Source organism: Pleurodeles waltl, chromosome 7, assembly GCF_031143425.1.
Source record: "Pleurodeles waltl isolate 20211129_DDA chromosome 7, aPleWal1.hap1.20221129, whole genome shotgun sequence".
Classification (NCBI taxonomy): domain Eukaryota; kingdom Metazoa; phylum Chordata; class Amphibia; order Caudata; family Salamandridae; genus Pleurodeles; species Pleurodeles waltl.
The window spans coordinates 1524520657-1524548022 of NC_090446.1; the positions used below are offsets into that span (position 1 = coordinate 1524520657).

General features: G+C 48.8%; 1 protein-coding gene across 9 annotated transcripts in view; it reads left to right on the plus strand.

The window, feature by feature from the left end:
- The window catches only part of ARHGEF1 (Rho guanine nucleotide exchange factor 1), a 579253-nt gene that overhangs the window by 414427 nt on the left and 137460 nt on the right, over window positions 1–27366 (plus strand). For 8 of the 9 annotated variants that reach the window (XM_069201362.1, XM_069201364.1, XM_069201367.1 and 5 more), the window contains 3 exons: window positions 707–821; window positions 2634–2734; window positions 10993–11070. In XM_069201362.1, coding sequence (XP_069057463.1) covers window positions 707–821; window positions 2634–2734; window positions 10993–11070 — 294 coding nt within the window. The remainder of the gene's footprint in view (window positions 1–706; window positions 822–2633; window positions 2735–10992; window positions 11071–27366) is intronic. The other variant, XM_069201365.1, reaches the window with a different exon arrangement.

Sequence of the window (27366 nt, forward strand, 5' to 3'; positions counted from 1 at the left end):
CCTTCATCGCCACAAGTTTCAATCTTTGTAGGGTGTCTGCTGGAACAGTGGTGACAATATGGGTGGTGTGCAGTTTTGTGTTCATCCAGTTTTAATTTGTTACAGATCTCCAAAGTTTTTGTAATCAGCCCATTGTGTGTGGCGGCTCCTTATGACCCAGAATGATGCCCCTTATCGATCACAAAGCTTTATATGTTTTCTTACTATGTACATTATAAGAGAGACATCCCTGCAGAATCCGTGATATACAAGTATGTGCGATGGGCGTGACTGCATCTATTTCCTGGTACCGAAGGCTGAGGTTTGTGTTACAACATGATGTCCCATGCTCTAGTCACCTCTCTGGTTGAAAACCTAGACATAGTCTTGTGCTTGCAGTGCAAGATTTTTCTATTCCTAGTGCTGTTTTCAAATTTGTTGTGTGTAGTCATATTGTATTTCCTGTATAGGTGTGATGTCATGCATAACAATAGACAAGACTTTAAAACAATAAAAAAATATGAAATGATTACATATGATTGATACAGTCCGTTGTGTAGTGGTCCCAGGTAGCAGAGGGTAGGTTTTTTTGCAGCCACTAAAAAGAGAAAACGTGAAACTCCACTGGGCAAGGACCCTGTAGGAATGCCAGCGAGGAAGGGTGTTCGGTTTTACTCTACATCAACATGGTACAATAACTGTATTCTATTTTTCCCTCCAACTGTAGGATGCAGAGAGCCATCCCCGGTGCAGGCGACTGCAATTGAAAGATATTATTCCCTTTGAGATGCAAAGGTTGACCAAATATCCCCTACTTTTACAGAACATTTCCAAGTGCACAGGTGAGCAGGGAGGAGCTGTGCGAGCATGTATTCTGCGGTGTGAAGCTGTGTGTGAGGTTATAGTTCAGGGCTCCAGATGTTTACTTCTTTCAGACCCATTGTCACTGACAGAAATCATTTATAACTTATTTTTCTACAGGATCTATTGGCAAAAGCTACCCTTGCTCTGTTGTTTACATGCACTGATTTGTTATTTAGTTTTGACAAATTCAAGAATAGGTGAAAAGCCATTAAAGCAGTAAATTATGGGACTCTTGCCTCACTTCCCACATAGCTAGAGGAATAGAAAGGCTTGTAGTCTGGGCCAGTGAAAGGATCCAATTCTGCAGCTTGGCAATTTCTGTATAATTAAGGATGAATCAAATTTCAGACATAATCTACTATCTGATGCATTATTCCAGATGAAAAAAAGTCTTGGGGAATCAAAAGTTATTAAAGTAAAGCACCAACTGTGTTGATTACTGTATTCAGAGTTTGCTGCTAAGAGATGAAACGTTTACCCAGACAGGATTAGTGTACGTTAGAATGGCTATTTAGTGAAATACTACCGCCTCACAACATGTCGAATTATGCTGCATAATTGACCTTTTCTTCCAATAAAATCTAGTAAACTGTGTTGCATTATTGGGCCCTCCATTGCCGCATAATTCCAGTTGCTCTGCCTTCTATATAATCACCTAGCCACGTCATTTTCTTCAGCCACAAAAGGGTATGGGCTGGAGGTGGAGTTATGCCTTTCTGTCAGTGCTTGGTACCTCAGTGATCTGGAGATTGATGCTGGGCTCTGAGCATGGCTGTTTTTGGTATTAGTTATTGGTATTCATTAGGGCGCCTGTACCTTACCGCTGCTACTTGATGTTTCTTGATAGTTGATATTATTGATATTGGATGACTAGGTATCTGCTTTTTGGGTGTTGGGTTCCTGTTGCGTGCTGATTGTATTAGGCATCCGATAAGTGTGTGTGATAGTATTTGTTTTATGGTACCTGTCGTTGCTTGCACTGATTACATGCTGCTGTCATCACTGGAATCCTGGTCCCTGCTGCTTTTTGGTGACCTACTGTTGCTGACACCAAGCTCTTAAAAACTTTTGTTGGTGGCACTACAAGCACGGCCCTGCTACTGCGGTCTTTGCCAAGCTATGAATTTACTGATGACAGACGCATGGTTTTTGTCAGTACTAGCCTTCAGTACTCCTGCTAGCATTGGGAACCTGGTCTTGTCAAATAGGTGAGTGTGAGATCCTGGTGTCTGACTTTGCTAAGCTTGAGTACTTCTACCTGCAGATATTGGCTTTGGGAGTCAGAGTTGGGCTTGCTGACAGTGGATGCATGATACCCTACATTGGGTGTTTCGTGTCTGCCAGCGCTGTTAGTGGGTGTCTTGTGTTCGCTATTGCAAACACTGATTGCCTGATGTCTACCATTGCTACGCTTGAGGCCTGCTTCCTATAGACACTGGGTTTGGGAGTTTGATGGAATAACAGGAGTTGCTGTAAGTTGAAGCTTGTATCTGCCATTTAATACTTGAGGGTTACCAGTGGTGGTAGTGGCAGTCTTGTATTTCTTTTGTAGACACGGATGCTTACTGCCTCCCATTACAAGCCGGGACTATTCTTACTTATTGCTGACTTTGGTAGTCTGGTAAGGTATCTGGCCTTGCTGACAGTGGAAGATTAGTACCGGCCAGTGCTGGCAGCGTGGACTGCTAGCTGCCATTCCTAGTAGTGGAATTCTTGTGCCTGCTTTTGCTACCTTTCCGATGTCCTGCCTGTTGCATATTTAACTAGAGCCATGTTCTTTAAATCTCCAGAAGAAGTAGAGGAGAAGCTGAAGGTTCAGAAGGCTGCAGAGTGCTGCCGTCAGATCTTAAACCACGTCAACCAAGAAGTGCGGGACACCGAAAACCAGCTGGTATGAGCGCGGGATTGCTGCTGACTTGCTGTGTCTTTCATGCTGGTGTTTCAGCAGTGCACGGGGGAGTTGAGGGTTTATATTTACTTGTGTACAGTCTGACAACTGTGAAACAAAATGCAGTGGATACGTATCTGTGTCCAAACTCTTTGGTAGCTGGTTGTCTAAGGACTGAGTGTGCTTGTGTTGTTGGTTTGTATCTGTATGTTTATTTTTATTCAGATTTTTCATAGGCATTTAGTGATATAAAACAATACAACCACAGGGATCACAGCTCCACACATACCATGAACATTGCGCAGTACAAATGCAGTTTACATGACATTTAGAGAAGGAAATAAGAGAGGCAGCAGCCAGTGCAAGACCTTCTATCATATATACACAGCGGTTCACACCTTAATATCCTGCACTGAGTTTAACCATGTAGCCTGACACGGGTCCATCATGTCCCCACATACATCCACTTATCTGGGTTAAGTACAGCACATTATTAGTCTTCAGAAGGTGGGGCGGAGGGCTGATTGCCGTCCGATGAGGGTACATCCCCCCCCCCCCCCAGCCGACTCGTCTGCCACTGACAGAGCAGAATCTTTTTGGAAAAGAAAGGATAGTAAGGACTTCCACATGGCTGTGATATATGTTTGAACATTGTATGAACGCATCATGGGTCAGTAGTGATGCCGTAATCATGGCATGAGGGCATTCTGGTTACCTAAGTATTTGTACCTGACCATGGTATGAGGGAATTGTATGGGTCATTATTGATGCACAATCTGTGTGGGTCTGTATGAGCGAGTTGTCTCTGTTGATGTGAGGGTGCAAATTGTATGCAGTGGTGTACAGAGTTTGTGTCTGTGCCAGGAGGTGGTCTGTACTTGTGTGTGGTTTGTGTCTTTGCATGTTTTGATCAGGATTTTCTTGCCCTGCAGTCCCTTGGGGTGTATTGTTATTGTGGGTTTGTATCAGTGTGCTGTCTCTGTGGGTCAGTATCACTGAACTGGTTTGAGGGTCTGGTGTGTTAGCAATTTGTCTCTTTGTGATGATGTGATAAGAGTCTTTGTGTGGCCAGTTTTCAGTGAATTACATGCCTGTTTCTTGTTTCTGTTTTCTCTGATGTGGCCTAGTATAAGGGTATTGTGTGTCAGTATCTATGGGCACTCTCTCTTTCTGAGCAGCATGTCAGGGAAACATATTGTGGGTCTATATCTTCTATAAGTGCATAGTATGAAAGGCAGTCTATAGTGCTGTCTGTGCTCCAATTGCGTAAGCACGGCACAAGGGCAATGCAGATTTGCGTTTGTGCGAGAGTGAGGGTATTGCTAGGGTGTATTGTGGACTGTCCTTTTTGGATTACGGGATTGTGTGAGCTGTGGTTCTCTGTCTGTGCAGTCATACCTGGTGAATGAGTTGGGTGCTAAGGATCTATATGGAGTAGGAGCATTACAGGGTGGCTGGTTGTGTGGGTGCGTATTTACGAAGTGATTTTGTGTATTTGCTGCTGTGTTCACCAGGGATGTCACTTATTCTGTGCTCAGCCTTGCAATTTCTCAGATATGTAAAAATGAATCGACTGAATGGTTTTGAACCCCAGTCTCTCTAGGACAGAACCCCATTCGCTGTACAGTCCCACATTAAGCTTTCTGTAAGTGGGTTCGCAGGCTTTACAGTATAGGGGTATTCTGGACTCTTACAGGCGCAACTTCCTCCCGCCCTAAAAACCCTGGGTCGGAGTAAGTACACAATATGAAATATTGGAGGCCACCCAGAAGCAATGCACTTTGATGCTGCCCCTTAGATACTGCACCCGGCCCCTTTTCTACCTCAACTTCTCATCCAGAGTCACATCCAGTTACCAAAGTAGCTACTCCTGGAAGGAAGTTATTGATTTCATCCTGCATAAAAATTGTTGTCGAAAACCCTCCTGATGGGGCCCTTATGGAGAGGCTGCTTCTCATCTCTCTAAACTTCTTGGACCCTAGCCTTCCTCTTGAACAAAGCAGGCCAGATAAAAGGATCTTGAAGTCCGAAGGGGCCCTGTGTGTGCTGAGCCTGCGCAGACGGCATTAACAAATCTCCAGTGCCTTGGAAAGTGTTCCTTGATGGTTTAGATTTCCATGAGAAATGAAACCCTAGTAGAGGTCATTTCTTGATAAATTATGGGATAGTTTCCCTGATGCCACTGAGATTCCCTTGAGTAGTGAGTCTCTAGTATGGTTCAACTTCAATTTGCTGAATGAAGCATCCTTCATCAAAGTACTTTTGGTGTGAGGCTTAAGACACTAATTTAACCAGTCTGACATTGATTGGCTGTCAAGCGAGGATATGGCAATGAAAAAGATAATGAAGGGGACACCTGACCGTCGCTGATTTTACTTTTTTTCTAGTTTACTGTTTTGTTGTAATGGAGAACTAGGTTTTCTTTATAGAGGCTAATCGAAGGCAAGTCTGTTTTCCAGTAGGACAGTTTACAGGCTGAAGATGCCTTTCATGATGACTTGTTAAGCATATATTCCAGATTTTACAAATACACTTGAGCCTTTGTCCTTTGAACTGTTTATCAGAAGAATATTCATCTCCAAATAATTATCTGCTGCTTCAAAAGCCCTTGTATAAGGTAGAAACACTTGATGTTCTGTTTGATTCCTGCTTGGCAGTGGATGATCTAATGCATAACATTGTGTCATCATCAAATTAGCACCTCCAAACTCCATAGAAGGGATGTCTTCTCGTAAGACCTGATTCAAGCCCTGCATATCCTGTCATCGGCCTGTGTCCGTGACTGATCTGCACTTCGTATGCTTGTGGTGTCTGGAACTCAACCACGACCGAAGTCGGGCTCTGAGTGCCGGGCCATTAATGGCAAGGCTTCGAGAGAGCGGTCCGTAAAGCTTATGGCAGCCCGTGCTCTTCTCTGAGTCACTCCCGATCTCTGTCGAAAGGAAGGTCCTGAGAACGGTCGTGTAGCCCCCACTCTTTATCGTCCCACTGTAAAGTCCTTGGGACGATTGGTTAAGAGGCACTAGAAGAAGAAGAAGTAGAAGAAGAAGAGCAAGCATTCTTCAACTTTGTCTGTGCTCCGGGCCTCTGTCCTTGGAGCCTGCTTCTGGCTCGACTCCATGCTTTCCCAGAGTTTTTGGTAGCTGGAGCGACCCCTGCCCAACTGAGAGATTTTTATAAGGCCATACGCCTCATATTTAGGCAGTCTACCTCTGCTTGAGTGCCCTCTGGCCTCTCTGAGTCAGAAGGGGCCCCCTCGAGTTCCGCACTCTGCTCCAGGGGATCTTTTCCTGGATCCAAACTGGTATCAGTTGTGCCTCCTCAACCTTCCCGCCTCCGGTTCTGATGTCGACGCTCCCAACGGCGCCTATGCCCCTGGGTGCCGTTGACCCATCCTTATAGCTGACTCCAACATGGACACAGATCGGCATCACACAACACCGACTCTGACTTCGTCTGGGACCTTGTCCCCTATGTCGTATTCTGACCCTCTCTCTTATGGGTTGGGGTACGGTGAAGGATGGGAGTGGTCACCGGACCCTTTAGAATCCCAGCTACTGGAATCAGAGGACTAGCAGATGAACCTGGGTGAGGCCAGTGGTCTAGACACTTAGCCTAAAATAGCATGCTTTCTCCCCCTTCTGTGGCTATGGAGGAGGGAGCATCCTATTCCATTGTGGTGCGAAGGGTGGCCGAGGTCCTCGACCTCTAGGTGCTTCAGCCAGGGGCTTCCTCCTCTGAACCCCTTTGCCCCTTAATGAAGCCATTACCAATGTCCTGCTGGGGCCCCAGTCTAAACCCAGCACAGAGACTCCTGTGAACAGCACAATTGCCCGCCGCCATAGGCCTGCTCCTAATGACCCAGCGTTTCTGACGCAACACCCAACCCCTGAGTGCTAGGTTATCCAAGCCACTACATACCAGGGTGCATTCTCTGCTGCACCCCCGGATAGGGAGTCCAAGATGCTGGACCATCTTGGAAAGAAAATGTTCCGTCCCTCCAACCTGGCTTTGCGTTCTGTGAACACTGCATGCCTTTTGGCCTGTTACAGCCATACTTTATGGGACAGGGTTGCGCAAGTGCTGCCACAGGTCCCAGAGGAGGCCCGGGCCATTCTCTCTCAAGGTGTTGCTGACAGGAGAGATGCAGCTACGTTCACAATCAAATGTGGGCTGGACACAACCAACTCACTGGGCACAGCTGTTGCAGTGACGGTGGCCTTGAGGCGCCCCTCCCCTCAAACATCCGCAACATCCAAACCTTTCATGTCAGGCCATCACATCAGAGAGGTGGGTTTTGCAAATAGTCCGAAGGGGCTACTTCCTCCCCTTTAAGACTACCCCTCCACCCATGCCATTCTACGATCAGATGACTAAGGATCACCTGGCACCTTTCTACGAGAAGGTTATGTTTCTCTTGGTGAAGGGAGCCATAGAGCGGGTCCCTGTGCCAGAAGTAGGCCGTGGTTGTTATTCCCGCTATTTTCTGGTGCCCAAAAAGGACAAGGCCCTGTGCCCTACCCTAGACCTTTGTCCCTCAATCACTTCCTAAACAAGGAGTACGAGATGCTCACTCTGGCATAGGTTTTATTGCCCTGACCCAGGACACTGGTTGGTAACGTTGGACGCTTAGTTTCACATTCCCGTCCTGCCTGCCCACAGACGTTATTTGCGGTAGGCCACGAGCACTTTCAGTTTACCATCCTCCCTTTCGGCCTTACCAGCACCCCTCGGTGTTCACCAAGGTGGCTGCAACTCATCTGCGTAGGTCAAGGGTTTCAGTCTTTCTCTACCTCAATGATTGGCTGTTGAAGGCAGGCTCTCCCCAGGCTGTCTTCTCCCACCTCCAGACTATGGCGGAACTCCTGCATTCACTGGTGTTCATCATCAACGTACCGAAGTCACACCTGACTCCCTCCCAGACGCTCCCTTTCATCGGAGTTGTTCTGGACACAGTTCAGTTTTGGGCTTATCCTCCCAAACGGTGAGTCCAGAATATTCAGGCTACTATACTGATGTTTCGGCCTCTATCCTGTATTTTGGTGAGAAGGACTCTGAGGGCTCTGGGCATCATGGCCTCCTGCATCATGCTGGTGCAATGCAACATAGCAGATGGCATATGCGGACTCTGCAGTGGGACCTGAAGTTCCAGTTGACGCAGTATCAGGGGAAAATCTCTGACATGGTCCAGATCTTGGAAAGAACTGTGCAGGATCTGTAGTGGTGGCTCACAAACCACAAGTTGCTCAGAGGCAGATCTCTCTCCCTTCCCCAACCAGATCCTATAGTAGTGATAGATGCATCACACCTTTGATGGGGCAGCCACATGGCAGAGGCGGAGATCAAAGGCATCTGGTCCCTGGCGGAGTCCGGGCTCCACATCAACCTGTTGGAGCTTCAGGCGATCAGACTGACATTGAAAGCATGTCTTCCCTCTCTCAAAGAGAAAGTAGTGCAGGTATTCATGGACAATACCACCGCCATGTGGTACTGCAACAAGCAGGGTGGTGTAGGGTTGTGGACCCTTTTTCAGAAGGTTCTGCACCTCTGCACATAGCTGGAAGTCCAGGGCATTTCCCTGGTGGTTTAACACCTGGTGGGCTATCTGAATGCCACAGCAGGCGATCTCAGCCGACAATGCCGGGTCGATCACGAATGGCATCTCCATTCAAAGGCACCGCAAGGTCTTTTTCAACAGGGGGTTGAGCCTTGGTTAGATCGGGTTGCCTCCACAGAGAACGCGCAATGTCAGTAGTTTTGCGCGCTAGAGTTTCCAAGATGGCAGTTGCTCTGCAACGCTTTTTGTCTTGAGTGGAGCTCAGGAACTACTGGGCCCAAGTTATCCTTGTGGCTCCGAACTGGTGAAGAGTCTGGTATTCCGAGCTGACTGCCCCCTCAGGAGGGTCTTCTGTGGACCAGCAGGGGAGAGTCTTTCACCCAAACCTGTCCAGTCTCCGCCTTCTTGAATGGAGATTGACCAGTGGCAGTTGACAGCTTTCGACCTTCTGCCCGAAATCTGTAAGGTAAACTTGACAGCTAGGCTTTCCTCCACCAAAATGGTATACGCCTGTCGTTGGCATTCATTCGTGGCATGGTGTGCAGATAAGCCTGTTGACCCCCTCTCTGTCTGGGTTCCTTTTGTTTATACTTTCCTTTGCTCAGAAGGTCTCTGCTTTGGGTATCTCTGCTTTGGGTACCCCCACCAGGTTATCTCTCTGCCATCTCTGTGTTTTTGAGATTGCCTTTTCAACCCTCCTTGTTTAAGTCTCCTATTGCTAACTGGTGCATTGAGGGTCTTACCCATAAGAGTCCTCCCTCCCCTTTTATCATGCCCCAATGGGATATGAATTTGGTGCTAACTGTCTTCATGTGCGCTCCTTTTGAGGTGCTGCACAATTGTCCTCTCAGGCTCCTGGCCCTAAAAACATTTTTTTTCTTGTAGCCGTTGCCTCTGCCCGCAGGGTGAGTGAGCTGCAGGCCTTTTCATCTAAGCCTCCATACTTCACCACCTATCCTGACAGTGGTGCTTCCCACTAGGGTTTAATTCCTCCCTAAAGTGGTTATGCCCTTTCATGTAGGGCAATCTATCACCTTGCTTACCTTTTACGCACCCACACACCCACACACCTTTCTAAGGAAGAGGAGAGACTCCACTGCCTGGACCCAGAAAGATTGTTGGTGTGTTCTACCTTGATCATATCAAAGAGTTATGGGCGGATGACCAACTCTTTATTGGTTATGTGGGTGAGAAGAAAGGTCGGGCAATGCAGAAAAGGGCCGTCTCCAGATGGGTTGTTCTATGAATTAATATGTGCTACGCATTGGCAAAAAAGCAACCACAAGGAGGGTTTGCGTGATCACCCTACCAGAGCAACAGCTGCAACCACTGCGTTGCAGAGTTCCTGTCCTGGACATCTGTCAGGCAGCAACGTGGGCATCTCTGCACACGTTTTCATATACTACTGCCTGGACAGTCAGGTCCGTAGGAATGGTCGCTTTGCCCTGTGATCTTGGTTGGCAGACCCAACTTCGGGGATGGTATTGCGTGGCTATCTATCCTAAGGTAAGGAATCAGCAACTAGAAGTCTGATGAACAAGTTACTTACCTTTGGTAACACCTTATCTGGTAGCAACATATTGGAGTTGCAGATTCCTTATCGACCCACCATCCTTTCCTGGACGCATCAGTGGCCAGTGTTCTTCCATGAGCTTCTCATGTGGAAAGTCATGAAAAGAAACTGACGTCAGAGCGCAAGGGTGGCGCCTATACAGAACGTGCAGCAACATATCCGGCATGCACAACGCTGATGACAGATGCATAGCTGACCGATGCCACCTGACTGCACACAGGGGTACTGCTCGAGAAAAATCTCCAGATCCAGACTCACGCCGGGGGAAATTCTAAGGCTAAGGAATCTGCAACTAGAAAATGTCTCTACCAGATAAGGCGTTACTGAAAGTAAGTAACTTGTTCAACATGCTTGTTCCTCCCAAAGGTATAAGATAATAAGTGTGAATTGCAGAGCCTTCCTTTGTATTGTCTCAACACTTTGGAATTCTCTGTGCAGCACTTGAAGGCACATGAACTTGCCATTGCCATTCTGAAATGCCTTAAGGCAAACCTCCTTGGGTAAAGTACTCTGTGGTTACACTGCTTAGTTGCCTGAATGGGCTCGGAGCTATGCAGAAATCATATTTTGTTGTGATAATGTATACATTCTATACATGCTTGTCCAATACAGTTTATCTTATTAATTGAATGAATTTGTGTGGACCCACAATGTTACCTAACCTAAAAAAAAAAATCTTATGTGCTACTAAGTGGAAGGTACAGGCTTTATAATTTTGGTGAGCAGATCACTATGCTGTCCTCGATGAAGAGTTGGTTGCAAAATCATGTATGTTTGCTGATTTCTGCTTTAAAGAGTCTGAGAAACTGTGAATAATAGCCGGGGGTTCTGGGACTGGTCAAGTGCTGTAGCGCTCAGCCCTTGGAGCCTTTGTGTAAGTGTTTCACATAAGACAGTAAATGTTGACTCTGGGGAACAAATCAATCAGTGCTTTTGGTGCGTCTTTGTGCAGTCACGTGAGCATTATGTGAAAGGGAGAGTGATGTCTAGGCAGTTTATGAATACTTATCTTGAGACTGGACTGTGGCAAGATGTTTGCAAGGGGCATCTAAGCACTCTGTAAGCAGGAGTGGGCAGGGTTTACGGTAAATGTCTCTGGATATTTCATTCTGCTGTAACTCTATTCTACAGAAACTTGCTGACTACCTGAAACGCCTGGATATATCCTACATGAAGCAGAGTAATGACACCCTCGCCAATGAATTTAAGGTTGGTTCTCTCAATGTATTTCAAATATTGAGGTGACAGTATTTCTGGCTGATAAGTATTCTTTGAGGACTTGTACAGTAACGATGGAGGGAGAGTGGCGCAGATGGTAAAAGTGCAAGATTGAGTTAGTATTGGATAGCAGTGGAATGGTGTAGGAAGTTGGCTCTGTATGCACTATTTCAAAGTAAGGAATAGTATGCACAGAGTCAAAGGGTTCCCCTTAGAGGTAAGATAGTGGCAAAAAGAGATAATACTAATGCTCTATTTTGTGGTAGTGTGGTCGAGCAGTAGGCTTATCAAAGGAGTAGTGTTAAGCATTTGTTGTACATACACACAGGCAATAAATGAGGAACACACACTCAGAGACAATTCTAGGCCAATAGGTTTTTGTATAGAAAAATATATTTTCTTAGTTTATTTTAAGAACCACAGGTTCAAATTCTACATGTAATACTTTGCATGAATGGTATTGCAGGTAAGTACTTTAGGAACTTTGAATAATCACAATAGCATATATACTTTTCAAATAAATCACATATAGCTATTTTAAAACTAGACAGTGCAATTTTCACAGTTCCTAGGGGAGGTAAGTATTTGTTAGTTTTTGTAGGTAAGTAAACCACCTACGGGGTTCAAGTTTGGGTCCAAGGTAGCCCACCGTTGGGGGTTCAGAGCAACCCCAAAGTTACCACACCAGCAGCTCAGGGCCGGTCAGGTGCAGAGTTCAAAGTGGTGCCCAAAACACATAGGCTTCAATGGAGAAGGGGGTGCCCCGGTTCGAGTCTGCCAGCAGGTAGGTACCTGCGTCTTCGGAGGGCAGACCCAGGGGGGTTTTGTAGGGCACCGGGGGGGACACAAGTTAGCACAGAAAGTACACTCTCAGCAGCACGGGGCGGCCGGGTGCAGTGTGCAAACACACGTCGGGTTTGTAATAGGAATCAATGGGAGACCAAGGGGTCTCTTCAGCGATGCAGGCCGGCAAGGGGGGTGCTCCTCGGGGTAGCCACCACCTGGGCAAGGGAGAGGGCCTCCTGGGGTTCACTCCTGCACTGGAGTTCCGATCCTTCAGGTCCTGGGGGCTGCGGGTGCAGGGTCTTTTCCAGGCGTCGGGATCTGAGAGTCAGGCAGTCGCGGTCAGGGGGAGCCTCGGGATTCCCTCTGCAGGCGTCGCTGTGGGGAGACAACTTTGGTTACTCACAGTCTCGGATTCGCCGGAGGGTCCTCCCTGAAGTGTTGTTTCTCCACCAGTCGAGTCGGGGTCGCCGGGTGCAGGGTTGCAAGTCTCACACTTCTGGCGGGAAACACTGTTGCCTTTAAGTTGCTCCTTTGGAAACAAAGTTGCAGTCTTGGGTGAACAGGGCCGCTGTTCTCGGGAGTTTCTTGGTCCTTTTAGAGCAGGGCAGTCCTCTGAGGATTCAGAGGTCGCTGGTCCTGGGGAAAGCGTTGCTGGAGCAGTTTTTTTCCGAAGGGGGGAGACAGGCCGGTAGAGCTGGGGCCAAGGCAGTTGGTGTCTCCGTCTTCTCTGCAGGGTTTTTCAGCTCAGCAGTCCTCTTCTTCTTAGGTTGCAGGAATCTGAGTTCCTTGGTTCTGGGGAGCCCTTAAATACTGAATTTAGGGGTGTGTTTAGGTCTGGGAGGGCAGTAGCCAATGGCTACTGTCCTTGAGGGTGGCTACACCCTCTTTGTGCCTCCTCCCTGAGGGGAGGGGGGCACATCCCTATTCCTATTGGGGGAATCCTCCATCTGCAAGATGGAGGATTTCTAAAAGTCAGAGTCACCTCAGCTCAGGACACCTTAGGGGCTGCCCTGACTGGCCAGTGACTCCTCCTTGTTTTTCTCATTATCTCTCCTGGACTTGCCGCCAAGAGTGGGGGCTGTGTCCAGGGGGCGGGCATCTCCACTAGTTGGAGTGCCCTGGGGCATTGTAACACGAAGCTTGAGCCTTTGAGGCTCACTGGTAGGTGTTACAGTTCCTGCAGGGGGAGGTGTGAAGCACCTCCACCCAGAGGAGGCTTTTGTTTCTGTCCTCAGAGAGCACAAAGGCCCTCACCACATGGGGTTAGAAACTCGTCTCTCAGCAGCAGGCTGGCACAGACCAGTCAGTCCTGCACTGAACAATTGGGTAAAATACAGGGGGCATCTCTAAGATGCCCTCTGTGTGCATTTTTTAATAAATCCAACACTGGCATCAGTGTGGGTTTATTATTCTGAGAAGTTTGATACCAAACTTCCCAGTATTCAGTGTAGCCATTATGGAGCTGTGGAGTTCGTTTTTGACAGACTCCCAGACTGTAGGAAGTTGGCTCTATATGTGCTATTTCAAAGTAAGGAATAGCATGCACAGAGTCCAAGGGTTCCCCTTAGAGGTAAAATAGTGGTAAAAATAGATAATACTAATGCTCTATTTTGTGGTAGTGTGGTCGAGCAGTAGGCTTATCCAAGGAGTAGTGTTAAGCATTTGTTGTACATACACATAGACAATAAATGAGGTACACACACTCAGAGACAAATCCAGCCAATAGGTTTTTATATAGAAAAATATCTTTTCTTAGTTTATTTTAAGAACCACAGGTTCAAATTCTACATGTAATAGCTCATTCGAAAGGTATTGCAGGTAAGTACTTTAGGAACTTCAAATCATAAAAATTGCATGTATACTTTTCAAGTTATTCACAAATAGCTGTTTTAAAAGTGGACACTTAGTGCAATTTTCACAGTTCCTAGGGGAGGTAAGTTTTGGTTAGTTTTACCAGGTAAGTAGGACACTTACAGGGTTCAGTTCTTGGTCCAAGGTAGCCCACCGTTGGGGGTTCAGAGCAACCCCAAAGTCACCACACCAGCAGCTCAGGGCCGGTCAGGTGCAGAGTTCAAAGTGGTGCCCAAAACACATAGGCTAGAATGGAGAGAAGGGGGTGCCCCGGTTCCGGTCTGCTTGCAGGTAAGTACCCGCGTCTTCGGAGGGCAGACCAGGGGGGTTTTGTAGGGCACCGGGGGGGACACCAGTCCACACAGAAATTTCACCCTCAGCGGCGCGGGGGCGGCCGGGTGCAGTGTAGAAACAAGCGTCGGGTTCGCAATGTTAGTCTATGAGAGATCTCGGGATCTCTTCAGCGCTGCAGGCAGGCAAGGGGGGGATTCCTCGGGGAAACCTCCACTTGGGCAAGGGAGAGGGACTCCTGGGGGTCACTTCTCCAGTGAAAGTCCGGTCCTTCAGGTCCTGGGGGCTGCGGGTGCAGGGTCTCTCCCAGGCGTCGGGACTTTAGGTTCAAAGAGTCGCGGTCAGGGGAAGCCTCGGGATTCCCTCTGCAGGCGGCGCGGTGGGGGCTCAGGGGGGACAGGTTTTGGTACTCACAGTATCAGAGTAGTCCTGGGGTCCCTCCTGAGGTGTTGGATCGCCACCAGCCGAGTCGGGGTCGCCGGGTGCAGTGTTGCAAGTCTCACGCTTCTTGCGGGGAGCTTGCAGGGTTCTTTAAAGCTGCTGGAAACAAAGTTGCAGCTTTTCTTGGAGCAGGTCCGCTGTCCTCGGGAGTTTCTTGTCTTTTCGAAGCAGGGGCAGTCCTCAGAGGATGTCGAGGTCGCTGGTCCCTTTGGAAGGCGTCGCTGGAGCAGGATCTTTGGAAGGCAGGAGACAGGCCGGTGAGTTTCTGGAGCCAAGGCAGTTGTCGTCTTCTGGTCTTCCGCTGCAGGGGTTTTCAGCTGGGCAGTCCTTCTTCTTGTAGTTGCAGGAATCTAATTTTCTAGGGTTCAGGGTAGCCCTTAAATACTAAATTTAAGGGCGTGTTTAGGTCTGGGGGGTTAGTAGCCAATGGCTACTAGCCCTGAGGGTGGGTACACCCTCTTTGTGCCTCCTCCCAAGGGGAGAGGGTCACATCCCTAATCCTATTGGGGGAATCCTCCATCTGCAAGATGGAGGATTTCTAAAAGTTAGAGTCACCTCAGCTCAGGACACCTTAGGGGCTGTCCTGACTGGCCAGTGACTCCTCCTTGTTATTCTCATTATTTTCTCCGGCCTTGCCGCCAAAAGTGGGGCCTGGCCGGAGGGGGCGGGCAACTCCACTAGCTGGAGTGTCCTGCTGGGTTGGCACAAAGGAGGTGAGCCTTTGAGGCTCACCGCCAGGTGTGACAATTCCTGCCTGGGAGAGGTGTTAGCATCTCCACCCAGTGCAGGCTTTGTTACTGGCCTCAGAGTGACAAAGGCACTCTCCCCATGGGGCCAGCAACATGTCTCGGTTTGTGGCAGGCTGCTAAAACTAGTCAGCCTACACAGATAGTCGGTTAAGTTTCAGGGGGCACCTCTAAGGTGCCCTCTGTGGTGTATTTTACAATAAAATGTGCACTGGCATCAGTGTGCATTTATTGTGCTGAGAAGTTTGATACCAAACTTCCCAGTTTTCAGTGTAGCCATTATGGTGCTGTGGAGTTCGTGTTTGACAGACTCCCAGACCATATACTCTTATGGCTACCCTGCACTTACAATGTCTAAGGTTTTGTTTAGACACTGTAGGGGTACCATGCTCATGCACTGGTACCCTCACCTATGGTATAGTGCACCCTGCCTTAGGGCTGTAAGGCCTGCTAGAGGGGTGTCTTACCTATACTGCATAGGCAGTGAGAGGCTGGCATGGCACCCTGAGGGGAGTGCCATGTCGACTTACTCGTTTTGTCCTCACTAGCACACACAAGCTGGCAAGCAGGGTGTCTGTGCTGAGTGAGGGGTCTCCAGGGTGGCATAAGACATGCTGCAGCCCTTAGAGACCTTCCTTGGCATCAGGGCCCTTGGTACTAGAAGTACCAGTTACAAGGGACTTATCTGGATGCCAGGGTCTGCCAATTGTGGATACAAAAGTACAGGTTAGGGAAAGAACACTGGTGCTGGGGCCTGGTTAGCAGGCCTCAGCACACTTTCAATTGTAAACATAGCATCAGCAAAGGCAAAAAGTCAGGGGGCAACCATGCCAAGGAGGCATTTCCTTACACAACCCCCCCCCCAAACGAAAGAGGATGAGACTAACCTTTCCCAAGAGAGTCTTCATTTTCTAAGTGGAAGAACCTGGAAAGGCCATCTGCATTGGCATGGGCAGTCCCAGGTCTGTGTTCCACTATAAAGTCCATTCCCTGTAGGGAGATGGACCACCTCAACAGTTTAGGATTTTCACCTTTCATTTGCATCAGCCATTTGAGAGGTCTGTGGTCAGTTTGAACTAGGAAGTGAGTCCCAAAGAGGTATGGTCTCAGCTTCTTCAGGGACCAAACCACAGCAAAGGCCTCCCTCTCAATGGCACTCCAACGCTGCTCCCTGGGGAGTAACCTCCTGCTAATGAAAGCAACAGGCTGGTCAAGGCCATCATCATTTGTTTGGGACAAAACTGCCCCTATCCCATGTTCAGAGGCATCAGTCTGCACAATGAACTGCCTAGAATAATCTGGAGCTTTTAGAACTGGTGCTGAGCACATTGCCTGTTTCAGGGTGTCAAAGGCCTGTTGGCATTCCACAGTCCAGTTTACTTTCTTGGGCATTTTCTTGGAGGTGAGTTCAGTGAGGGCTGTCACAATGGATCCATATCCCTTCACAAACCTCCTGTAATACCCAGTCAAGCCAAGGAATGCCCTGACTTGAGTCTGGGTTTTTGGAGCTACCCAGTCCAGAATAGTCTGGATCTTGGGTTGGAGTGGCTGAACTTGGCCTCCACCTACAAGGTGGCCCAAGTAAACCACAGTTCCCTGCCCTATCTGGCATTTGGATGCCTTGATAGAGAGGCCTGCAGATTGCAGAGCCTTCAAAACCTTCCTCAGGTGGACCAGGTGATCCTGCCAGGTGGAGCTAAAGACAGCAATATCATCAAGATAAGCTGTGCTAAAGGACTCCAAGCCAGCAAGGACTTGATTCACCAACCTTTGGAAGGTGGCAGGGGCATTCTTTAAACCAAAGGGCATAACAGTAAACTGATAATGCCCATCAGGTGTGGAGAATGCTGTTTTCTCTTTTGCTCCAGGTGCCATTTTTATTTGCCAGTACCCTGCTGTCAAGTCAAAGGTACTTAGGAATTTGGCAGCACCTAATTTGTCTATGAGCTCATCAGCTCTTGGAATTGGATGAGCATCTGTCTTGGTGACAGAATTGAGCCCTCTGTAGTCCACACAAAACCTCATCTCTTTCTTTCCATCTTTGGTGTGAGGTTTGGGGACCAAGACCACTGGGCTAGCCCAGGGGCTGTCAGAGCGCTCAATCACTCCCAATTCCAGCATCTTGTGGACTTCCACCTTGATGCTTTCCTTAACATGGTCAGACTGTCTAAAGATTTTGTTCTTGACAGGCATGCTGTCTCCTGTGTCCACATCATGGGTACACAGGTGTGTCTGACCAGGGGTTAAGGAGAAGAGTTCAGGAAACTGTTGTAGGACTCTCCTACAATCAGCTTGCTGTTGGCCAGAGAGGGTGTCTGAGTAGATCACTCCATCTACTGTGCCATCTTTTGGGTCTGATGACAGAAGATCAGGGAGAGGTTCACTCTCTGCCTCCTGATCCTCATCTGTTACCATCAACAGATTCACATCAGCCCTGTCATGGAAGAGCTTAAGGCGGTTCACATGGATCACCCTCTTGGGGCTCCTGCTTGTGCCCAGGTCCACCAGGTAGGTGACCTGACTCTTCCTTTCTAGTACTGGGTAAGGGCCACTCCATTTGTCCTGGAGTGCCCTGGGAGCCACAGGCTCCAGAACCCAGACTTTCTGCCCTGGTTGGAACTCAACCAGTGCAGCCTTTTGGTCATACCAAAACTTCTGGAGCTGTTGGCTGGCCTCAAGGTTTTTGGTTGCCTTTTCCATGTACTCTGCCATTCTAGAGCGAAGGCCAAGTACATAGTCCACTATGTCCTGTTTAGGCTCATGGAGAGGTCTCTCCCAGCCTTCTTTAACAAGGGCAAGTGGTCCCCTTACAGGATGACCAAACAGAAGTTCAAAGGGTGAGAATCCTACTCCCTTCTGTGGCACCTCTCTGTAAGCGAAAAGCAGACATGGCAAGAGGACATCCCATCTCCTTTTGAGTTTTTCTGGGAGCCCCATGATCATGCCTTTTAATGTCTTGTTGAATCTCTCAACCAAGCCATTAGTTTGTGGATGGTATGGGGTAGTGAATTTATAAGTCACTCCACACTCATTCCACATGTGCTTTAGGTATGCTGACATGAAGTTGGTACCTCTGTCAGACACCACCTCCTTAGGGAAACCCACTCTGGTAAAGATACCAATGAGGGCCTTGGCTACTGCAGGGGCAGTAGTCGACCTAAGGGGAATAGCTTCAGGATACCTGGTAGCATGATCCACTACTACCAGGATATACATATTTCCTGAGGCTGTGGGAGGTTCTAGTGGACCAACTATGTCCACACCCACTCTTTCAAAGGGAACCCCCACCACTGGAAGTGGAATGAGGGGGGCCTTTGGATGTCCACCTGTCTTACCACTGGCTTGACAGGTGGGGCAGGAGAGGCAAAACTCCTTAACCATGGTGGACATATTGGGCCAGTAGAAGTGGTTGACTAACCTCTCCCACGTCTTGGTTTGTCCCAAATGTCCAGCAAGGGGAATGTCATGGGCCAATGTTAGGATGAACTCTCTGAACAGCTGAGGCACTACCACTCTCCTAGTGGCACCAGGTTTGGGGTCTCTGGCCTCAGTGTACAGGAGTCCATCTTCCCAATAGACCCTATGGGTTCCAGTTTTCTTGCCCTTGGACTCTTCAGCAGCTTGCTGCCTAAGGCCTTCAAGAGAGGGACAGGTTTCTTGTCCCTTACACAGCTCCTCCCTTGAGGGTCCCCCTGGGCCCAAGAGCTCAACCTGATAAGGTTCAAGCTCCAAAGGCTCAGTTCCCTCAGAGGGCAGAACTTCTTCCTGAGAAGAGAGGTTCCCTTTCTTTAGCTGTGTTGCAGTTGGTTTCCCAACTGACTTTCCTGTTCTCTTGGTAGGCTGGGCCATTTTTCCAGACTCCAGCTCTACTTTTTCACCCTGTGCCTTGCACTGTGCTCTTGTTTTCACACACACCAGTTCAGGGATACCCAGCATTGCTGCATGGGTTTTTAGTTCTACCTCAGCCCATGCTGAGGACTCCAGGTCATTTCCAAGCAGACAGTCCACTGGGATATTTGAGGAGACCACCACCTGTTTCAGGCCATTGACCCCTCCCCATTCTAAAGTAACCATTGCCATGGGATGTACTTTTCTCTGATTGTCAGCGTTGGTGACTGTGTAAGTTTTTCCAGTCAGGTATTGGCCAGGGGAAACCAGTTTCTCTGTCACCATGGTGACACTGGCACCTGTATCCCTCAGGCCCTCTATTCTAGTCCCATTAATTAAGAGTTGCTGTCTGTATTTTTGCATGTTAGGCGGCCAGACAGCTAGTGTGGCTAAATCCACCCCACCCTCAGAAACTAGAGTAGCTTCAGTGTGGACCCTGATTTGCTCGGGGCACACTGTTGATCCCACTTGGAGACTAGCCATACCAGTGTTACCTGGATGGGAGTTTGGAGTGGAACCTTTCTTGGGACAGGCCTTGTCTCCAGTTTGGTGTCCATGCTGTTTACAGCTATGACACCAGGCCTTTTTGGGATCAAAGTTTTTACCCTTGTACCCATGGTTTTGTGAAGAGGCTCTGGGCCCACCCTCCTGTGCAGGTTTTTGGGGGCCTGTAGAAGACTCTTTACTATTTTTAGTTTTGGTTGTCTCATCACCCTTCTGCTGGGGAGTCTTTGTGACCCCTTTCTTTTGGTCACCCCCTGTTGAAGTCTTGGACACCCTTGTCTTGACCCAATGGTCCGCCTTCTTTCCCAATTCTTGGGGAGAAATTGGTCCTAGGTCTACCAGATGCTGATGCAGTTTATCATTGAAACAATTACTTAACAGGTGTTCTTTCACAAATAAATTGTACAGCCCATCATAATTACTTACACCACTGCCTTGAATCCAACCATCTAGTGTTTTCACTGAGTAGTCAACAAAGTCAACCCAGGTCTGGCTCGAGGATTTTTGAGCCCCCCTGAACCTAATCCTGTACTCCTCAGTGGAGAATCCAAAGCCCTCAATCAGGGTACCCTTCATGAGGTCATAAGATTCTGCATCTTGTCCAGAGAGTGTGAGGAGTCTATCCCTACACTTTCCTGTGAACATTTCCCAAAGGAGAGCACCCCAGTGAGATCTGTTCACTTTTCTGGTTACACAAGCCCTCTCAAAAGCTGTGAACCATTTGGTGATGTCATCACCATCTTCATATTTAGTTACAATCCCTTTAGGGATTTTCAACATGTCAGGAGAATCTCTGACCCTATTTATGTTGCTGCCACCATTGATGGGTCCTAGGCCCATCTCTTGTCTTTCCCTCTCTATGGCTAGGATCTGTCTTTCCAAAGCCAATCTTTTGGCCATCCTGGCTAACTGGATGTCCTCTTCACTGGGGCTATCCTCAGTGATTTCAGAGGTGTTGGTCTCTCCTGTGAGGGAACCAGCATCTCTGACTATTATTTTTGGAGTCAGGGTTTGAGGGACCCTGTTCTCCCTAGATAGGACTGGTAGGGGGGAATTGTCCTCCAAGTCACTATCCTCTTCCTCTGAGTTGCCACCCTCAGAGGGGTTGGCCTTTTCAAACTCTGCCAAAAGCTCCTGGAGCTGTATTTTGGTAGGTTTGGGGCCCATTGTTATTTTCTTTATTTTACAGAGTGACCTTAGCTCCCTCATCTTAAGATGGAGGTAAGGTGTGGTGTCGAGTTCCACCACAGTCACATCTGTGCTAGACATTTTGCTTCTAAAAGTTGGAATACTTTTTAAGAATCTACAACTGGTTCTAGAATCTAATTCAAACTTTTACAAACTTTTAAACTCTAAAAGAAATGCTAAACAGGATCTAACACAAGGCCCTAGCAGGTCTTTTAAGAATTTAGAAAACTTTTCAAATTGCAAAAATCAATTTCTAATGACAATTTTGGAATTTGTCGTGTGATCAGGTATTGGCTGAGTAGTCCAGCAAATGCAAAGTCTTGTACCCCACCGCTGATCCACCAATGTAGGAAGTTGGCTCTATATGTGCTATTTCAAAGTAAGGAATAGCATGCACAGAGTCCAAGGGTTCCCCTTAGAGGTAAAATAGTGGTAAAAATAGATAATACTAATGCTCTATTTTGTGGTAGTGTGGTCGAGCAGTAGGCTTATCCAAGGAGTAGTGTTAAGCATTTGTTGTACATACACATAGACAATAAATGAGGTACACACACTCAGAGACAAATCCAGCCAATAGGTTTTTATATAGAAAAATATCTTTTCTTAGTTTATTTTAAGAACCACAGGTTCAAATTCTACATGTAATAGCTCATTCGAAAGGTATTGCAGGTAAGTACTTTAGGAACTTCAAATCATAAAAATTGCATGTATACTTTTCAAGTTATTCACAAATAGCTGTTTTAAAAGTGGACACTTAGTGCAATTTTCACAGTTCCTAGGGGAGGTAAGTTTTGGTTAGTTTTACCAGGTAAGTAGGACACTTACAGGGTTCAGTTCTTGGTCCAAGGTAGCCCACCGTTGGGGGGTTCAGAGCAACCCCAAAGTCACCACACCAGCAGCTCAGGGCCGGTCAGGTGCAGAGTTCAAAGTGGTGCCCAAAACACATAGGCTAGAATGGAGAGAAGGGGGTGCCCCGGTTCCGGTCTGCTTGCAGGTAAGTACCCGCGTCTTCGGAGGGCAGACCAGGGGGGTTTTGTAGGGCACCGGGGGGGACACCAGTCCACACAGAAATTTCACCCTCAGCGGCGCGGGGGCGGCCGGGTGCAGTGTAGAAACAAGCGTCGGGTTCGCAATGTTAGTCTATGAGAGATCTCGGGATCTCTTCAGCGCTGCAGGCAGGCAAGGGGGGGATTCCTCGGGGAAACCTCCACTTGGGCAAGGGAGAGGGACTCCTGGGGGTCACTTCTCCAGTGAAAGTCCGGTCCTTCAGGTCCTGGGGGCTGCGGGTGCAGGGTCTCTCCCAGGCGTCGGGACTTTAGGTTCAAAGAGTCGCGGTCAGGGGAAGCCTCGGGATTCCCTCTGCAGGCGGCGCGGTGGGGGCTCAGGGGGGACAGGTTTTGGTACTCACAGTATCAGAGTAGTCCTGGGGTCCCTCCTGAGGTGTTGGATCGCCACCAGCCGAGTCGGGGTCGCCGGGTGCAGTGTTGCAAGTCTCACGCTTCTTGCGGGGAGCTTGCAGGGTTCTTTAAAGCTGCTGGAAACAAAGTTGCAGCTTTTCTTGGAGCAGGTCCGCTGTCCTCGGGAGTTTCTTGTCTTTTCGAAGCAGGGGCAGTCCTCAGAGGATGTCGAGGTCGCTGGTCCCTTTGGAAGGCGTCGCTGGAGCAGGATCTTTGGAAGGCAGGAGACAGGCCGGTGAGTTTCTGGAGCCAAGGCAGTTGTCGTCTTCTGGTCTTCCGCTGCAGGGGTTTTCAGCTGGGCAGTCCTTCTTCTTGTAGTTGCAGGAATCTAATTTTCTAGGGTTCAGGGTAGCCCTTAAATACTAAATTTAAGGGCGTGTTTAGGTCTGGGGGGTTAGTAGCCAATGGCTACTAGCCCTGAGGGTGGGTACACCCTCTTTGTGCCTCCTCCCAAGGGGAGGGGGTCACATCCCTAATCCTATTGGGGGAATCCTCCATCTGCAAGATGGAGGATTTCTAAAAGTTAGAGTCACCTCAGCTCAGGACACCTTAGGGGCTGTCCTGACTGGCCAGTGACTCCTCCTTGTTATTCTCATTATTTTCTCCGGCCTTGCCGCCAAAAGTGGGGCCTGGCCGGAGGGGGCGGGCAACTCCACTAGCTGGAGTGTCCTGCTGGGTTGGCACAAAGGAGGTGAGCCTTTGAGGCTCACCGCCAGGTGTGACAATTCCTGCCTGGGAGAGGTGTTAGCATCTCCACCCAGTGCAGGCTTTGTTACTGGCCTCAGAGTGACAAAGGCACTCTCCCCATGGGGCCAGCAACATGTCTCGGTTTGTGGCAGGCTGCTAAAACTAGTCAGCCTACACAGATAGTCGGTTAAGTTTCAGGGGGCACCTCTAAGGTGCCCTCTGTGGTGTATTTTACAATAAAATGTGCACTGGCATCAGTGTGCATTTATTGTGCTGAGAAGTTTGATACCAAACTTCCCAGTTTTCAGTGTAGCCATTATGGTGCTGTGGAGTTCGTGTTTGACAGACTCCCAGACCATATACTCTTATGGCTACCCTGCACTTACAATGTCTAAGGTTTTGTTTAGACACTGTAGGGGTACCATGCTCATGCACTGGTACCCTCACCTATGGTATAGTGCACCCTGCCTTAGGGCTGTAAGGCCTGCTAGAGGGGTGTCTTACCTATACTGCATAGGCAGTGAGAGGCTGGCATGGCACCCTGAGGGGAGTGCCATGTCGACTTACTCGTTTTGTCCTCACTAGCACACACAAGCTGGCAAGCAGGGTGTCTGTGCTGAGTGAGGGGTCTCCAGGGTGGCATAAGACATGCTGCAGCCCTTAGAGACCTTCCTTGGCATCAGGGCCCTTGGTACTAGAAGTACCAGTTACAAGGGACTTATCTGGATGCCAGGGTCTGCCAATTGTGGATACAAAAGTACAGGTTAGGGAAAGAACACTGGTGCTGGGGCCTGGTTAGCAGGCCTCAGCACACTTTCAATTGTAAACATAGCATCAGCAAAGGCAAAAAGTCAGGGGGCAACCATGCCAAGGAGGCATTTCCTTACACAGACCATATACTCTTATGGCTACCCTGCACTTACAATGTCTAAGGTTTTGCTTAGACACTGTAGGGGCATAGTGCTCATGCACCTATACCCTCACCTGTGGTATAGTGCACCCTGCCTTAGGCCTGTAAGGCCTGTTAGAGGGGCGACTTACCTATACCATAGGCAGTGTGAGGTTGGCATGGCACCCTGAGGGGAGTGCCATGTCGACTTAGGCATTTTCTCCCCACCAGCACACACAAGCTGACAAGACGTAGTGAGTCTTCATAGTAGTCATAGGTGCACAAAAGGGCATGTATTGTAGCATGTGTGGCTGTAGATATGCATGATCTGCATACTCCTGCAATCTAGTGTTGAGCTTGGACGTTTGCAACTTGTTTTTCTTTTGTAAAGAAATGGCTCCCTGTTGCAGTTACCCCCCACTTTTTGCCTGATACTGATGCTGACTTGACTGAGAAGTGTGCTGGGACCCTGCTAACCAGGCCCCAGCACCAGTGTTCCTTCACCTAAAATGTACCATTGTATCCACAATTGGCACACCCTGGCATTCAGATAAGTCCCTTGTAACTGGTACTTCTAGTACCAAGGGCCCTGATGCCAAGGAAGGTCTCTAAGGGCTGCAGCATGTCTTATGCCACCCTGGAGACCTCTCACTCAGCACAGACACACTGCTTGCCAGCTTGTGTGTGCTAGGGAGGACAAAACGAGTAAGTCGACATGGCACTCCCCTCAGGGTGCCATGCCAGCCTCTCACTGCCTATGCAGTATAGGTCAGACACCCCTCTAGCAGGCCTTACAGCCCTAAGGCAGGGTGCACTATACCATAGGTGAGGGTACCAGTGCATGAGCATGGTACCCCTACAGTGTCTAAACAAAAGCTTAGACATTGTAAGTGCAGGGTAGCCATAAGAGTATATGGTCTGGGAGCCTGTCAAACACGAACTCCACAGCACCATAATGGCTACACTGAAAACTGGGAAGTTTGGTATCAAACTTCTCAGCACAATAAATGCACACTGATGCCAGTGTACATTTTATTGTAAAATACACCCCAGAGGGCACCTTAGAGGTGCCCCCTGAAACTTAACCGACTATCTGTGTAGGCTGACTAGTTTTAGCAGCCTGCCACAAACCGAGACATGTTGCTGGCCCCATGGGGAGAGTGCCTTTGTCACTCTGAGGCCAGTAACAAAGCCTGCACTGGGTGGAGATGCTAACACCTCCCCCAGGCAGGAATTGTCACACCTGGCGGTGAGCCTCAAAGGCTCACCTCCTTTGTGCCAACCCAGCAGGACACTCCAGCTAGTGGAGTTGCCCGCCCCCTCCGGCCAGGCCCCACTTTTGGCGGCAAGGCCGGAGAAAATAATGAGAAAAACAAGGAGGAGTCACTGGCCAGTCAGGACAGCCCCTAAGGTGTCCTGAGCTGAAGTGACTCTAACTTTTAGAAATCCTCCATCTTGCAGATGGAGGATTCCCCCAATAGGGTTAGGATTGTGACCCCCTCCCCTTGGGAGGAGGCACAAAGAGGGTGTACCCACCCTCAGGGCTAGTAGCCATTGGCTACTAACCCCCCAGACCTAAACACGCCCTTAAATTTAGTATTTAAGGGCTACCCTGAACCCTAGAAAATTAGATTCCTGCAACTACAAGAAGAAGGACTGCCTAGCTGAAAAACCCCTGCAGAGGAAGACCAGAAGACGACAACTGCCTTGGCTCCAGAAACTCACCGGCCTGTCTCCTGCCTTCCAAAGATCCTGCTCCAGCGACGCCTTCCAAAGGGACCAGCGACCTCGACATCCTCTGAGGACTGCCCCTGCTTCGAAAAGACAAGAAACTCCCGAGGACAGCGGACCTGCTCCAAGAAAGGCTGCAACTTTGTTTCCAGCAGCTTTAAAGATCCCTGCAAGCTCCCCGCAAGAAGCGTGAGACTTGCAACACTGCACCCGGCGACCCCGACTCGGCTGGTGGAGATCCGACACCTCAGGAGGGACCCCAGGACTACTCTGATACTGTGAGTACCAAAACCTGTCCCCCCTGAGCCCCCACAGCGCCGCCTGCAGAGGGAATCCCGAGGCTTCCCCTGACCGCGACTCTTTGAACTTAAAGTCCCGACGCCTGGGAGAGACCCTGCACCCGCAGCCCCCAGGACCTGAAGGACCGGACTTTCACTGGAGAAGTGACCCCCAGGAGTCCCTCTCCCTTGTCCAAGTGGAGGTTTCCCCGAGGAATCCCCCCCTTGCCTGCCTGCAGCGCTGAAGAGATCCCGAGATCTCTCATAGATTAACATTGCGAACCCGACGCTCGTTTCTACACTGCACCCGGCCGCCCCCGCGCTGCTGAGGGTGAAATTTCTGTGTGGGCTTGTGTCCCCCCCGGTGCCCTACAAAACCCCCCTGGTCTGCCCTCCGAAGACGCGGGTACTTACCTACAAGCAGACCGGAACCGGGGCACCCCCTTCTCTCCATTCTAGCCTATGTGTTTTGGGCACCACTTTGAACTCTGCACCTGACCGGCCCTGAGCTGCTGGTGTGGTGACTTTGGGGTTGCTCTGAACCCCCAACGGTGGGCTACCTTGGACCAAGAACTAAGCCCTGTAAGTGTCTTACTTACCTGGTTAACCTAACAAATACTTACCTCCCCTAGGAACTGTGAAAATTGCACTGTGTCCACTTTTAAAACAGCTATTTGTGAATAACTTGAAAAGTATACATGCAATTTTGATGATTTGAAGTTCCTAAAGTACTTACCTGCAATACCTTTCGAATGAGATATTACCTGTAGAATTTGAACCTGTGGTTCTTAAAATAAACTAAGAAAAGATATTTTTTCTATATAAAAACCTATTGGCTGGATTTGTCTCTGAGTGTGTGTACCTCATTTATTGTCTATGTGTATGTACAACAAATGCTTAACACTACTCCTTGGATAAGCCTACTGCTCGACCACACTACCACAAAATAGAGCATTAGTATTATCTCTTTTTGCCACTATCTTACCTCTAAGGGGAACCCTTGGACTCTGTGCATACTATTCCTTACTTTGAAATAGTGCATACAGAGCCAACTTCCTACATCTTTGAAGAAGTCTTTTAAGTCATAGGGAATGGTGTGACTCCTTCCTTAGCTGGGCACTTGCTCCATTGTTAGATTGTTTTTTCTCCACGTTCTGGTTCAGACCTGTATCAAAGTTGCTTCTGGACTCTGTGCTTTTAACGTCAAATGCTCTGGAGCCTGTTTCTTTCCATTCCAGTCAGTGAGACAATTTTTACTTAGGCGGTTGTCCCCTTCCTCTTCTCCCTCGACACGATTCGTCCAGAGTCACCGAAGGGTCATCAGTGGCTGGTTTATAAACCAATGACTCCTCCACGTCCCCGGGTTTCTGAGGCAAGGTGTCGTAGCTGAGACTGCATCCAGCCAATAGCCTCCTTCTGCACCCACTGGTACATCTCCTGTTTTTTGGCCACCTGTCATGCTATGGCAGGGCCCAATGGGACGAGGTGAAAACCGTACTGCATTCCTACACAAGGGTAGAGGATACACTTGGATTCTTTGGTACCAACAA